The sequence below is a fragment of the Malania oleifera genome, chromosome 4, assembly GCF_029873635.1.
Source record: "Malania oleifera isolate guangnan ecotype guangnan chromosome 4, ASM2987363v1, whole genome shotgun sequence".
Lineage (NCBI taxonomy): Eukaryota > Viridiplantae > Streptophyta > Magnoliopsida > Santalales > Ximeniaceae > Malania > Malania oleifera.
In genome coordinates, this window is record NC_080420.1 from 14,869,293 (window position 1) to 14,883,018 (window position 13,726).

General features: G+C 33.9%; 1 protein-coding gene across 1 annotated transcript; it reads right to left on the reverse strand.

Annotated features, from left to right (window-relative positions):
- Nucleotides 1-12,233: 12,233 nt before the first annotated feature.
- Nucleotides 12,234-13,367, reverse strand: LOC131152759 (uncharacterized). Its single transcript, XM_058104610.1, has 2 exons — nucleotides 13,294-13,367; nucleotides 12,234-12,809 (listed from the first exon to the last, which is right to left on the reverse strand). The coding sequence occupies exon 2, from the start codon at nucleotides 12,807-12,809 to the stop codon at nucleotides 12,399-12,401; it is 411 nt and encodes a 136-aa protein (XP_057960593.1). The 5' UTR covers nucleotides 13,294-13,367; the 3' UTR covers nucleotides 12,234-12,398.
- Nucleotides 13,368-13,726: the final 359 nt, after the last annotated feature.

Below are 13,726 nucleotides of genomic sequence, written 5' to 3' on the forward strand. Positions count from 1 at the left end.
GTGATTGTAGGCCGGCTGATGAAGACTGCTCATTTTCTCCCTATTAAAGTCAACTTCTTTATGAACAGACTGGCAAAGTTATACATTCAGGAGGTAGTTCGACTCCATGGGGTGCCAGTATCTATAGTTTTAGGCTGAGACTCACGTTTCACATCACGATTTTGGAGGAGTTTGCAAGAGGCTTTGGGGTCTCAGTTGTCATTCAGTACAACCTTTCATCCTCAGGCTGATGGGCAAACAGAGAGGACGATTCAGACACTAGAGGATATGTTACAAGCATGTGTGCTGGACTCCGAGGCTAATTGGATCCAGTTTATGTCGCTAGTTGAATTCGCGTATAATAACAGCCACTAGGCCAGCATTAGGATGGCATCTTATGAGGCATTATATGGTAGAAGGTGCTTCTCTCTGCTATACTAAGATGAAATGGGTGAAAGACGAGTTCTAGGGCCAGTGTTGGTGCAACAGGCATATGATAAAGTCTGACCTATTAGAAACAGAATCAGTGCAGCCTAGAGTCGACAGAAAAATTATGCAAATACTCATTGCAAAAAGTTAGAGTTTAAAAGTAGGAGACCATGTGTTTTTTAGGGCAGCACCGTTGAGAGGAGCTATGAGGTTTTAGAGGAAGGGTAAGTTGAGCCCTACGTACATTGGCCCATTCGAGATACTTGAGAGAGTGGGTCTAGTTGCCTATAGATTAGCTTTACCACCAGCATTATCCAGGATTCATAACATATTTCATGTTTCGATGTTGGGGAAATATTTCTCAAATCCCTCCCACGTGATCAGTTATGAGGAGTTAGAGGTTAGAGATACTTTAGTATATGAAGAAATACCAGTGCAAATTCTAGATAGTAAAGAACAAGACTTGCGTATCAAGAAAATACCATTAGTAAAAGTTTCGTGGAGGAATCACATAGTGAAGGAAGCTTCGTGGGAGCTCAAGGAAGAGATACAACATAAGTACCCACATCTGTTTAGTGGGGTTCAGTATTTGTCAGAAAAGAAAAGCAATAGTTCAGATAAGGTAAGTTTTGTTTCAATTTCATTTTATAAAGTGCAAGAAAATTAATGTATATAGTGTGTTTTTAGTTTATAGGATATAATTGTGTTGGCCTAACAAGGCCTTTCAATCTTGTTTTGATGATAACAAATGAAGATGTTTTAACATGTGCTGTTTAATGACTTTATTTCAGGTATACATAACTCAACACTCACGTTTGTCATGGAAACATGCTGGAAATCAAAGTCAAATCAAGGGAAAGCTTCACCAAGTATTTAAGCATTAAAAGACAAATGAAAAAGCTTAAAGACCAAGAGGGACTCGAAGTCAAAAGGAACATCAAGAGACTTGAAGATTTAGTACTTAAAAGTCATATTCAGTAAAGTTGTTTGTAAGTACTCCATACCAAATATAATTTAGAAATATGAAGCTCTTTAGGGGAAATACATAGACTTATAGACCTATTTTAAAACCCCAAAAAATGTTTTATGAAAGATCAAAACAAGAGAGCAAATCTAAATTTGAAAATCAAAAATGAAAAACCAAAAAGAGGACTGGTCAGCCGACTGACATGAAATACTCTTGGTTTACTCAGCTGACTGACAGAAAAACAACGACTAAGTTAACTGCCCAGCCGACTGACACAATGAACTGAAATCACCCCGCCGACTGATAGTGCCCAGCCGACTAACCCGTTTTGAACTGTGTTAAGCCAACCGACTGACAATTTCCTGATTTTAATTTTTGGCAAATAGAAGGGTGTCAGCCGCATGTCCAGCTGACTGACCCTATAGAAATATACTATCTAGTCTCCTGTCCAACCGACTGACTCCTTGGCATTTGATTTTTTTAAACTCCCACGGGAAAATTTCAAAAATTGGTTTTTCAATTATGAATGTTATAAAAACTTGGTGGACACTCCAAGTTACTTGGGGAACAAGGAAACTAATCCTAAAATGCCTATAAATACTCCTTTAATCCCAAGAATTTAATAACCAAGTAATCACACAGCACTCTTGCATTGAAGCTTACTCTCTCTCTCAAAGCTCTCTATTGCTCACACTTCATCTGGGATATAACTTTTGAAATCATTGTTGAATCATCAAACTATGGTTCTACACTGAGTTTTCTCAAATCACTTAGCGAACCTTTAGTGATCTCTATACTTGAACTTCATACTTTCTTTATTATTATTTAATTGAAGTATAATATGTGCTCTAACTTGTACAACTCTACTTTGTTTTGAGAGTTTCTTTGTACTCAGATTATAGTAGCCTTCCCATTGTATTATTGATGATTCAAAGCTGATTTGGATCGTTGTACCAAGCGAGGATTGATCATTTGGAGAGGTTTCTCTTCCTGAAGAAGTGGGAATATTGTAAAAGGCTTGTTCCGCCCGGATAGGAGCATACTTAGTCGAATCCTTTGGTGAAATTTACCAAAGGCGAGGACGTAGGTTGGGGATAAGCCGAATCTCATAAATATCGGTGTTCCTCTCATCCCTAGTCTTTATATTTTCTGCACCATATATTCTTGTGTATGCTAATTAAGTGCAGGTTGCAGGGCTTAAAATCAAAATTCAAAGAAGACTCTTGATTTTAGAAAGTATGTTTTAATTAACAGTTTGCGGAAACCCATAAGGGAGTACGTTGGTTAATTTTCGGAAATCTTGATTAAGAGAAACGCATTAAAATTCCATCCAAAGCAGGGTTTGTAAACAACTACAGGGTTGCTACCAAAAAGCATAAAATTTTTGAATGATTGATTGATTTCCATATTTTGGTTGATTGGATTGTGTTTTTAATTTTTCAGTACTTTGTGGTGTGATTTGGTTGTGATCATAAGTTGATTAATTTACTTTCTTGTTGTTGTATTAAAACAAGTAAGAAATTGAAAAGAGATTAAATTTTTAATTAATCCAATTCACCCCCTCTTTGGAATGCTATTCTAATTTCAATTGGTATCAGAGCCTAGTTATAGTAAATCTTAACAAGAAGTTATAAAAAGATCTAATGGCACATATAGGTGTAGCTCCCTTTGGAGAGGGCCAATCCTTAACCCGACCACCAATCTTTTGTGGACATAACTATACTTTTTGGAAAAAATGAATGCAAATTTATCTTCAACATATGGATTGGAAAGCTTGGGAAGTAGTCATGGATAGAGATCTAATTCCTACTAAAATAGTAGATGGAAAACAATTCCTAAAGAGAAAAAGGATATGACCGATATAGACTACAAAATGCTTCAAATAAATTCAAGTGCCATAAATGCCTTGTATTGTGCTCTAGACGCTAATGAATTCAATAGAGTCATGGCTTGTAAAATGGCCAAAGAAATTTGGGACAAGTTAGAAGTAATGTATAAAGGAACGGTAGATGTTAGAGACAATAGGAATGGCATGCTAACTAGTGAGTATGATGCATTCAAAATAAATTCAGATGAAACAATCACTAGTATGTATACTATATTTACTCACATAGTAAATCTCTATGTGCCTTAGGAAAGACCTACACTACCTATGAAATGATTTGGAAAATACTAAGAGACCTTCCCTCCATATGGGAACCAAAGGTCACTGCACTAACAAAAGGTAGGAACCTTAAGACTGCCTCACTAGATGAACTTCTAGGTTCACTACTCACTTATGAAATGGCGTTAAAAGAAAGAAACCCTAAACCTAAGCATAAGAAGTACATTGCCTTAAATGCAGCTAGTAAAAGTTCAAGTGAAGATGAAAATGAATCAAGTGATCTAGACCAAGATAAATTTGCATTCATCACTAAAAGACTTGGAAAGTTCTATAGGAGAAATAAAAGGTTCCCTAGAAAGTTTAGTAAAAAGAAATCTAAAAAAGGGGAAACAAATAGGAAAGAAAACAATAGTAAAAATGACCCTCCTATATGTTATCATTGTAAGAAACCAGGACACATCAAGCTGGCCTGCCCTTTACTCAAGAAGGATAAAAAGAAGAAGAAGGAAGCCACGAAAGCTACATGGGATGATTCAAGCTCAAGTGAAATAGAGAACGAGTCAAGCAGACAAGAGATAGCGAATATGTGTTTCATGACAAATGATAAAGAGGTAAATTCTTACTACTCATCAGCAGAATCTAGTAATGAATCTTGGAATGAATCTTGCGATAGCATGCCTTCCTATAATGAACTACAAGCTGAGTTATTTGCCTTACATAAAATGTTTATCAAAGTCTCCAAAAGAAACATAACTTTGAAAGAACAAAATGAAAAACTAATAGAACAACTTGAATCTTCTAAATCCATTGAAAAGGAGAAAGAATCTCGTATTGAAAAGTGAGAAGAGAAAATAAAAGATATGACTCAAGAAATAAGCAAAAAATAAGTAGATGATCTAAATAAAAAGGATTTAGAAATAATTGAACTTAAGAAGTCAATAGAGGATAAAGAGAAAATCATTTATAGCCTTACCAAAGGTAAAGAAAATTTTGAAAAGATGATTGGACAACAAAGATTACATGGAAATAGAGAAGGAATCGGATATAATGAAAAAACAAATAAAAGAAGTAAGAAGTTATTCATGGGATATTTTGTTAAAGAAGCAAAGTACTATGCTAGTACTTCCTCAACTAATATACATGAACATACTACTTGCTACATGTGCAAGAATAAATGACATGTGATGTTCAATTGCCCACTCAAAGGAAATATGTTAAAGTTCCAGGTGAATGGAAAGTAAACAATGGAACTAGAAATAATTCAAATAAAATTAAGAAAATTTGGGTTCCAAAAACTAACACCATGAATCCTTCATTGTAGGTGTGCTTTAGGACAACACCATCAAGGGAAAAGTGGTACTTTGACAGCAGGTGTTCAAGACACACGACCGGAGATAAGACCAAGTTCACAATACTAAAACAAAAAGATAGGGGATACGTGACCTGTGGTGACAATGGCAAAGGTAAAATTGTTGGCACTGGTAAAATAGGTAAAGAACCCTCTCTTACAATTGATGATGTGTTGTTGGTAGATGGTTTAAAACATAATCTTTTGAGTATTAGTCAATTAAGTGACAAAGGTTTTGAAATAATTTTTAAGAAAGACAAATGCATTATTCAAAATCCTAAAAATGATGAAACCTTATTCATAGCTCATAGGGTAAATAACGTATATTGTATAAATCTTGATAACCTAGTTAATCAAAATGTGACTTGTTTGGCTACCATGAATGAAACTAGTTGGCTTTGACATAGGAAACTAGGACATGCAAGCATGGACCTATTATCTAAACTATCCAAGAAAAATTTAGTAAAAGGATTACCAAATACAAAATTTATAAAAGATAAGATTTGTGATACATGCCAGAAAGGAAAACAAGTCAAAACAAGTTTCAAAAAGAAGAAGTACATATCAACCAGTAGACCCTTAGAACTCTTGCACCTATACTTATTTGGTCCTACTAGAACCCAAAGCTTATGAGGCAAATAATATGTCTTTGTGATTGTAGATGATTATTCAAGATATACTTGGGTATTGTTCTTAGCAAATAAAGATGAAACTTGTAACATGTTAAGAACTCTATGCAAGAGACTACAAAATGAAAAAGGCTATAACATAACTAACTTTAGAAGTGATCAAGGTAAAGAGTTTAAAAACAAAGATGTTGATAAATTTTGTGATGATCATGGTATAAACCATAACTTTTCAGTACCTAGGATTGCACAACAAAATGGAATTGTTGAAAGAAAAAATTAGAACCTTTCAAGAAATGGCAAGAACCATGTTAAATAAAAATAATTACTCAAGTATTTTTGGGCTAAATTCGTAAATACAACTTGTTATGTTATAAATAGGGTATCTATTAGATTAAGTCTAGATAAAACACCTTATGGGCCGAAGCTGAATGAAAATAACTTACCCAAGTATTTTTGGGTTGAAGCTGTAAATACAACTTGCTATGTGATTAATAGGGTTTCTATGAGATCAGGTCTAAACAAGACACCCTATGAATTATGGAAAGGAAAAAGACCTAACATAACTTACTTTCATGTCTTTGGGTGTAAGTGTTTTGTACTCAATAACAAAGATAATTTAGGAAAATTTGATGTTAAATCAGATGAAGGTATTTTCTTAGGATACTCTACAAATAGTAAGGCCTATAGGATCTATAACAAAAGAACACTCACCATAATTGAATCAATTCACGTAGACTTTGATGAGTCAAATCTGTTTTCAAGAGAAGTCAAAAATGAAGAAAATGATGATATCTTCAAAAAGAAGGATGAGATAGAAATCGAGGAAGAAAAGGAAGTAAATGAAGGAAACCCAAAAGATGAACCTATAGAAAATCCGGAATTACCAAGAGAATGGAAGTATAAGAAAGATCACCCTCAAGAACAAATTATAGGTTAACCATCTAGAGGTGTAACTACTAGATCTTCTCTAAAGAATCTATGCAATCACTATGCATTCTTATCTCAAAATGAACCTAAAGATGTTGAAGAGCCCCTTAAGGATGAATATTGGATAATTGTCATGCAAGAAAAAGAAGCAAAGTATGGCAATTAGTACCCAAACCTGAAAATCATTCGATCATAGGAACTAAATGGGTATTTAGAAATAAAAAGATGAGAATGGTATAATCACTAGAAACAAAGCTAGACTTGTAGCGAAAGGGTATAACCAAGAAGAAGGGATAGACTATGATGAAACCTTTTCCCCTATAGCTAGAATGGAGTCTATTAGAATGTTGTTAGCCTATGCTTCCTACAAAGAATTTATGTTATACCAAATGGATGTCAAAAGTGCATTCTTAAATGGGTATATTAATGAAGATGTATATGTTGAACAAACCCCCGGCTTTGAAAATATAGAACAAGCCTTTGTATGGATTAAAACAAGCCCCTAGGGCTTGGTATGAAAGACTTAGTGGATTTCTAACTGAGAAAGGTTTTTCAAGGGGAAAAATAAATAGTCCCTTGTTCATTAAAACTGAGAAAGACGGCATACTTTTAATTCAAATCTACGTAGATGATATAATATTTGGTCCCACTAATGAATATCTATGTAAAGAGTTTGCAAAATGTATGCAAAAAGAATTTGAAATGAGCATGATGGGAGAATTAAACTATTTTCTAAGACTTCAAATCAAATAAGCTAAGCATGGGACTTTTATAAGTCAATCCAAATACATAAAAGACATAATACAAAAATTCGACATGGAAAATAGTAAACCAATAGGAACACCTATGAGTACTTCCATCAGCCTAGACAAAAATGAAAAGGGAAAATCCGTAGACTCAAAGTATTGTAGAGGTATGGAACACCTATGAGTACTTCCATCAGCCTAGACAAAAATGAAAAGGGAAAATCCGTAGACTCAAAGTATTGTAGAGGTATGATTGGAAGTCTACTATATCTAACATCCAGTAGACCCGACATAATGTTTAGTGTGTGTATGTGTGCACGTTTTCAATCAGCACCTAAGGAATCACACCAAATAGCTGTTAAGAGAATCTTAAGATACTTAATAGGCACTATGGACTTAGGACTATGGTATTCTAAGCACATCGACTTTGAAATGATTAGCTATTCAGATGCGGACTATGCAGGGTGTAAAATAGATAGAAAAAGTACAAGTGCCACATGCCACTTCTTATGAAGATCTTTAGTTTCTTGGTTCTCTAAGAAACAAAACTCCATGGCTTTGTCAACTATTGAGGTTGAATATGTAGCAGCCGGAAGTTGTTGTGCGCAAACACTTTACATGAAATAGCAATTAAGTGTGATAATACAAGTGCGATAAACATATCCAAAAATCCTATTTCACACTCAAGAACCAAGCATATTGACATAAGACATCACTTCCTAAGAGATCATGTTCAAAAAGAAGATATCATTCTAGAATGCATCAATACAAATGATCAATGGGCTGATATGTTCACTAAACCACTCTTAGAAGATAAATTCATAACCATTAGAAAAGAGTTTGGTCTACTACATAGTAGAGAAACTACTGAAAGGACAGAGCTTAAAGAAAAATCTACAGTCGGTCAACTGACCTAGGGTTTGTCTCTTTATGTGTTATAAATATTTTTGGTCTATACTTCGATGTGTTCTATGACACAATACTTAGTTTGGTTGTTTTCCTTCCTCTTGTTTTTGTTTTTTTTTTTTAATCGACTTCATGCTTATATGATATGTAAAATGCTACATGTGTATGTCTTAAAATTGGTATCTTGAAATCTTTAAAGATGATGGAAAAATATTAATGATTTAAGGCTCAATATATTTTGAAAATCTGAGAATAAAGTTTTTAGGCATGATTTAGAAACATGAATTTTGAAATGACTCTTGAACAAGTATGCTTATGATGGATCACATGGATAAATGAAATTTAGCATCTATGAGCAGTGCATAATATTAACTGATATTAGTATCCATGAGCACATAATTGACATGAATCAATAAATTGAAGCATGGCATGATAAAAAGCATAATTGGTATCAAATCTGAATGTATTAAATTTAGGAGGAGTATCATGACTCATTGCTTGTAGTATAATTTTTTCCTAATTTCATGAATTAATGTCAAAAGAGGGAAAGAATGATGAATGAAAAATACGACTTTTGAAAATTTTTTTTGCAAATATGAATGTAGTAAAACATATGCCTGATTGTAAATTTAAAGATGTCACAACACATATGCAATATGAATGAGAAAAATGAAATATGCATGACTATTCGACTATCGAAGCACACTATATATACTATATTGCAATATATTGAGAAGTGTGTGTTTAGTTGAACTTAATATTTTATATGTATATATATATATATATATATATATATATATATATATATATATCTTACTCTTTTTGATTAATGTCAAAAGGGGGAGTAGTATTGAGCAAAAATTGAGCATGAGATTGAAAATTCGAACATGAGATATGTATCAAAAGAAAGAGGGTGAAGAATTTGATATTGAATGAACTTGAACTTGATTGATGTAATGAGTATGACATTGTATGGTGAGCATGATATTGTATGATATTGAAATTGGCCGTGAAATTACAAATATTGTTAAAATGATGCTTATTATAAGGGGGAGTAAAATGATGCTTGTTGTAAGGGGGAGTCTTTTTAAGGCTTACTCATATTTTTTTTGCTCTTCAATTGTCATCATCAAAAAGGGGGAGATTGTTGGTCTAATTGGACTTTTCAATATTGTTTTAATGATAACAAAATGAAGGATGTTTTAACATACGTTGTTGAGTTGTTTTAATTCAGGTCTAAGTAAAGGACACTCACGATTAATCATGGAAGTAAGCTGGAGATCAAAATCAATCAAATGAAAGTTTCTCAGAAAATTGAAGAAATAAAAGATACATGAAGAGCTTAAAGGCCAAGCAGACCTTGAAGTAAAGACTGAACCTCAAGAGGCTGCAAGACTTAGTGATTAAGGAGATCATGCTAAGAAGGATATTTGTAAGTACTTCAAGTCATCCCTATTTAGATATGTGAAGCTCCTTAAAGATACAAAGACTTAGAGACCAGCATTTGAAAAAACCCTTGAAAATGTTTTTGAAAGGTTATAATTAAGTTTTTCAAGTAAACTAGATTTTAAAGAAATCAGAAGTAGACAAATATTTGAAAAGAGAGGACTGCCCAGCCGAATGACTAGTGACCCAGTCGAGTGAGTCAACTGACTGACTCTGCGGAGAATTTTTGAATTTCAAACTTGCGGGAAATTTTTCAAAAATTAATTATATAATTTAATATTCTTTGAAAAGTTACCTAAATGGAAGATTTTCAAAAATTAATTCTATAATTTAATATTTTTTGAAAAGTTACCTAAATGTTTCATGTTAAATGAAGAAATTTTTCCTTAAAAAGGTTTATAAATACCTTTCTTGCTAAATGAAGAATACATTCAAGCAATACATGATTTCTATTTTAAAACTCTCCTAAAACTCATTCTTTTTTTTTTTTTTTTCTGGATTTCGCACCGGGTATCCACGTGTCCGTTTTACGGTCCACGTGACTAATCTTGCATCCCATGAAGTTGACCCCACAACTCCAAAGGGAGGGTAAATTCAGGAGTCCAGGGGCAGAAACAAGCCCGGGAAGGCTTGAACACCTGACCTCGTGAGAGGCACTCTCGCAGCCCGCACTATCAGCTAAACCACACCCTAGAGGTTCTCCTAAAACTCATTCTTGATCACACCTTTGCTAGAGGAAAACTCTACGAAATTACTAGATTAATAAGGGGTTCTGATTCTGAGTTGCATCTAAAATTCTTATATGAATAAGAAAGAAACTTTGGTGACTTCTAAACCTTGAGCTTCACTTTTTCTCTTTAGTTTTGGTTTTGAAGTACGATTTGAGATTTAACTTGTACAATTTTCTATATATTTGAGAGTGTTTTCGTACGTAGATATCCATTTCCTTTCTACTTGATCTTTGACAGTTCAAGATATAGTTGAATCATTGGACTAAGCATAGATTGTTGCTTGGAGAGGTTTCTCTTCCTGAAAAAGGTGTTGGTTATTGTAAAGGTTTTTGTTCCACTTGGAAGGAACAAGGTATAGTTAAATCCTTAGGTGGTTGACCTAAGGCGAGGACATAGGCTAGGGTAAGCCGAACCTCGTAAAACTGCGGTGTCATTCTCTTTCCCTTACTCTTTTTAAATTTAAGCAAAAAATATAAGTTGTGTGAATGTTGTAATTCTTTCAATTATAAAAACAACGCACATTGGAAATTAAATAAACCAAAACCTAATTTGTTCTTGGTCTTGCCGAAACCGAAAGGGAGTACGCTGGTTAATCAATTTTTTTGCGGAAACCATAAGGGAGTACGTTGATTGGTTAACAACCCAAAACCTATTAGCTGAAGGTTTATGTAAATTCTAATCTTGAAAAAGTGTTTGGATGTTATTTTAATCTTCAGTTCAAAAGCCAACTACAAGACTTCCATATTCATAAACAGGATTGCTTAATATTACAAAACTAATATTAATTACTTGTATGATGCTTATTTGGCTTGAATGGTTATTAAATTGGTTGTTGTAGTTGTGGATTGAATAGTTGAAGTAAGTGATTGTTTAGACTGCCTAATCAACAAGAATTTTAAGAAGTCTTTAAAAGATTGTAAAAAATCAAGAACTTTTAAAAATACTCTAAAGAATTTTTTAAATAACCCAATTCACCATCCCTCTTGGGACTACACCTTAGGTTTCACTATCCAATGTGATTTTCCAAAAAGTCAAAAATTTGATCGCCTGAAACAAAGTTCAACCTACCGAACTGCTAAGTTCGGTCGGCCAAGGTGAAAATGAATTATAAGTTCGGGCGCCTGGCGACTTTGGAAAAGGTAGGGTATGATTTCGGTCAATTGTGGACACTCAAGTCATTTGAGTTTGGTCGCTCGAAGTTGGGTCAACTTTTGACTAGTGAGTAGTTTGGTCGACCGAGGCAATTTGACTTGCCTGATTCGGTCGCCCGAAGCTTTTATGATTTTAGACCTAAGGTTCATACTTTAATTTAAATTTACCCCTAATGATATGTGAACTTAGTGGGATCCGTTACACTAAATGTGTAGGAACCTAAGGTCAATCTAAGGCAACTTGAGCAAACAGTCCTATCATGCATGACAAAGTTATTACAGACCATATTAAATTACAATAAGAAGATTATAAAAATAGAAATACAAATTAAGCACAATATTCTTCTATCTTCCTTGGGGTCACCATATGCCACCATGATATAATATTCTTTTCAATTCCATGTGTAGAGTGAACTTGCATGCAAGCTCAGAGCAAATATTAGTACCAAGGTATTTGTTATTATCAAAATGGAATATGACCAATTAGGTCAACATAAATGACTCATTAGATTTATAGCACCATAGTGAAACCTCTCATGCTAGTACTACAAACAATTAAATATCCTATTACAACATAAACATAATCACAAAATTCCACCAAAAACCCTTTGAAAATCAATCAAACATTCACAACAATAGAATGCCTGCGTGTGAAGTTATGGCGGGGAGGAATTTTTTGCCCATTGTTTAATATGGATTTAATTGTTTTTTTTATATGTCTTTTTGCTTACATAATTTTTTTAACTTACAAATTAATGGGGTTAGGAGGGAAGCCAGCAATATATACATTGCGTCAATAAAGTAAACACAAGTGTTTTTTTTTTTTTCCTTTTCCTTCTGGTAAGCTGAAATTGAAGTACACAAAGTAAATGGAAATAAGCATAATTCCTTTTTTTCCTTTTATTATAAATGACAGTAGAATGCCTCCAAGCAGAATATTTCCCCATGTTCTTCCGCCTCAAGCTTTATTACGATCTTAATTAATGGTCAAGCGGAAACTGCAAATTAAAACTTTAATGGTCATGAAATACCATACTATGAAGCCACATTATAGGGCTCCCATTTGAGGTTTTGCTCAGTAACATCCATATACCATCCCTGATGTTGCCTCCCATCCAACGTGAGAGGATGGTTTGAGGAATAAAACCAAATCACACTGTCTTGAAAAATAAAGTTAAAGCGCGTATAATTCCTTGTTATGCCCCATGTTGCACTTAAACTCCTAGTGTTCTGTGTAACATTAATGGTCAATCTCCAAGATCCAGCATCGTAGACTTGGATAGTTACATTTGGAGAGCTTGATGAGAAGTACCAAGAATTGCTCCAATACCCAGTCACTCTGTCAACTGTGTTGGTCACGTTGTTCAACCTCCAAGTGTTCGATGAATTTTTCAAGTTAAGGGGTTTTCCCGAAAGATTCACCACATCATACAACCAAATGCCCATCTGAAGAAATATGAAATAAATATATAATTTTGTCAAGTATTTCAAAAATTGTGTGTCTATGTGTGTGTATGCTGGCAAACATACATATGAATATAGAAAATTTGTATGTAAATATGCGTCTTTGAAATACCTTCGGAATGGAGCTTTGACCGGTCCGTAACACTTATTATTATTATGCTAGACACGCGGGCATACACTGTATTTTCAAAATAGTATTATTAAAAGACAATGAAGAGGTATAATGATTTTTAAAAAATTGTAATTCAAATTATTTAGTTAAATTGAAAACTCATAGGGTCGAGGCAATTTTAAGAAGAATAAGGAAAGAGAATAGAGGTTTAAGACCATTCCACTTTGTTGTTAATAGTATGAAAATTGCTTGCAATCACAGGCTCATAACAACTAGAGAAAGTTTAATTCCTGAACATTAATAATAGGCGTGAAGCCCATGAAGTATTAACTATTAAATATAAAGCATTGATACCTCGACGGGCAATAGACTAGTTCGTCTGCGCGCGGCGGCGTTCTTCCTTTGCTCCGGTGCTGTTCGGTTCTTCCTCTTCTAAATTGTATGTCCAGGGTGTTCTCCCTTTTATAGATGGGATGATTATGTGTCACGTGAAATGCATGTGGATCCATTTGGAGCAAAGCAATTCGTATTCTCCTTGGCTGGGGAGTGGAAAATGCTCACCAATTTTATCCTTGGTTAGGTAGGAGAGGGGAAATCAATGGTCCCCAGATTTTGGAATATAACACGTGTTTTAATCTTTGAATTTAATATTTCACTGAATTTAATATTTTATCAATTTGAATAGCTCAACTATGAAATTAGTACAAGTTTTGTTATATCATGTGCATAATTACGGGTCAAAAATTTGAACTTCGCTTTAGAACAACAATTAAAAAAAATTACAACA

Coding starts and splice junctions, on each gene's coding strand:
- LOC131152759 (XM_058104610.1), bottom strand. CDS start 12,809: ATGGGCATTTGGTTGTATGATGTGGTGAATCTTTCGGGAAAACCCCTT.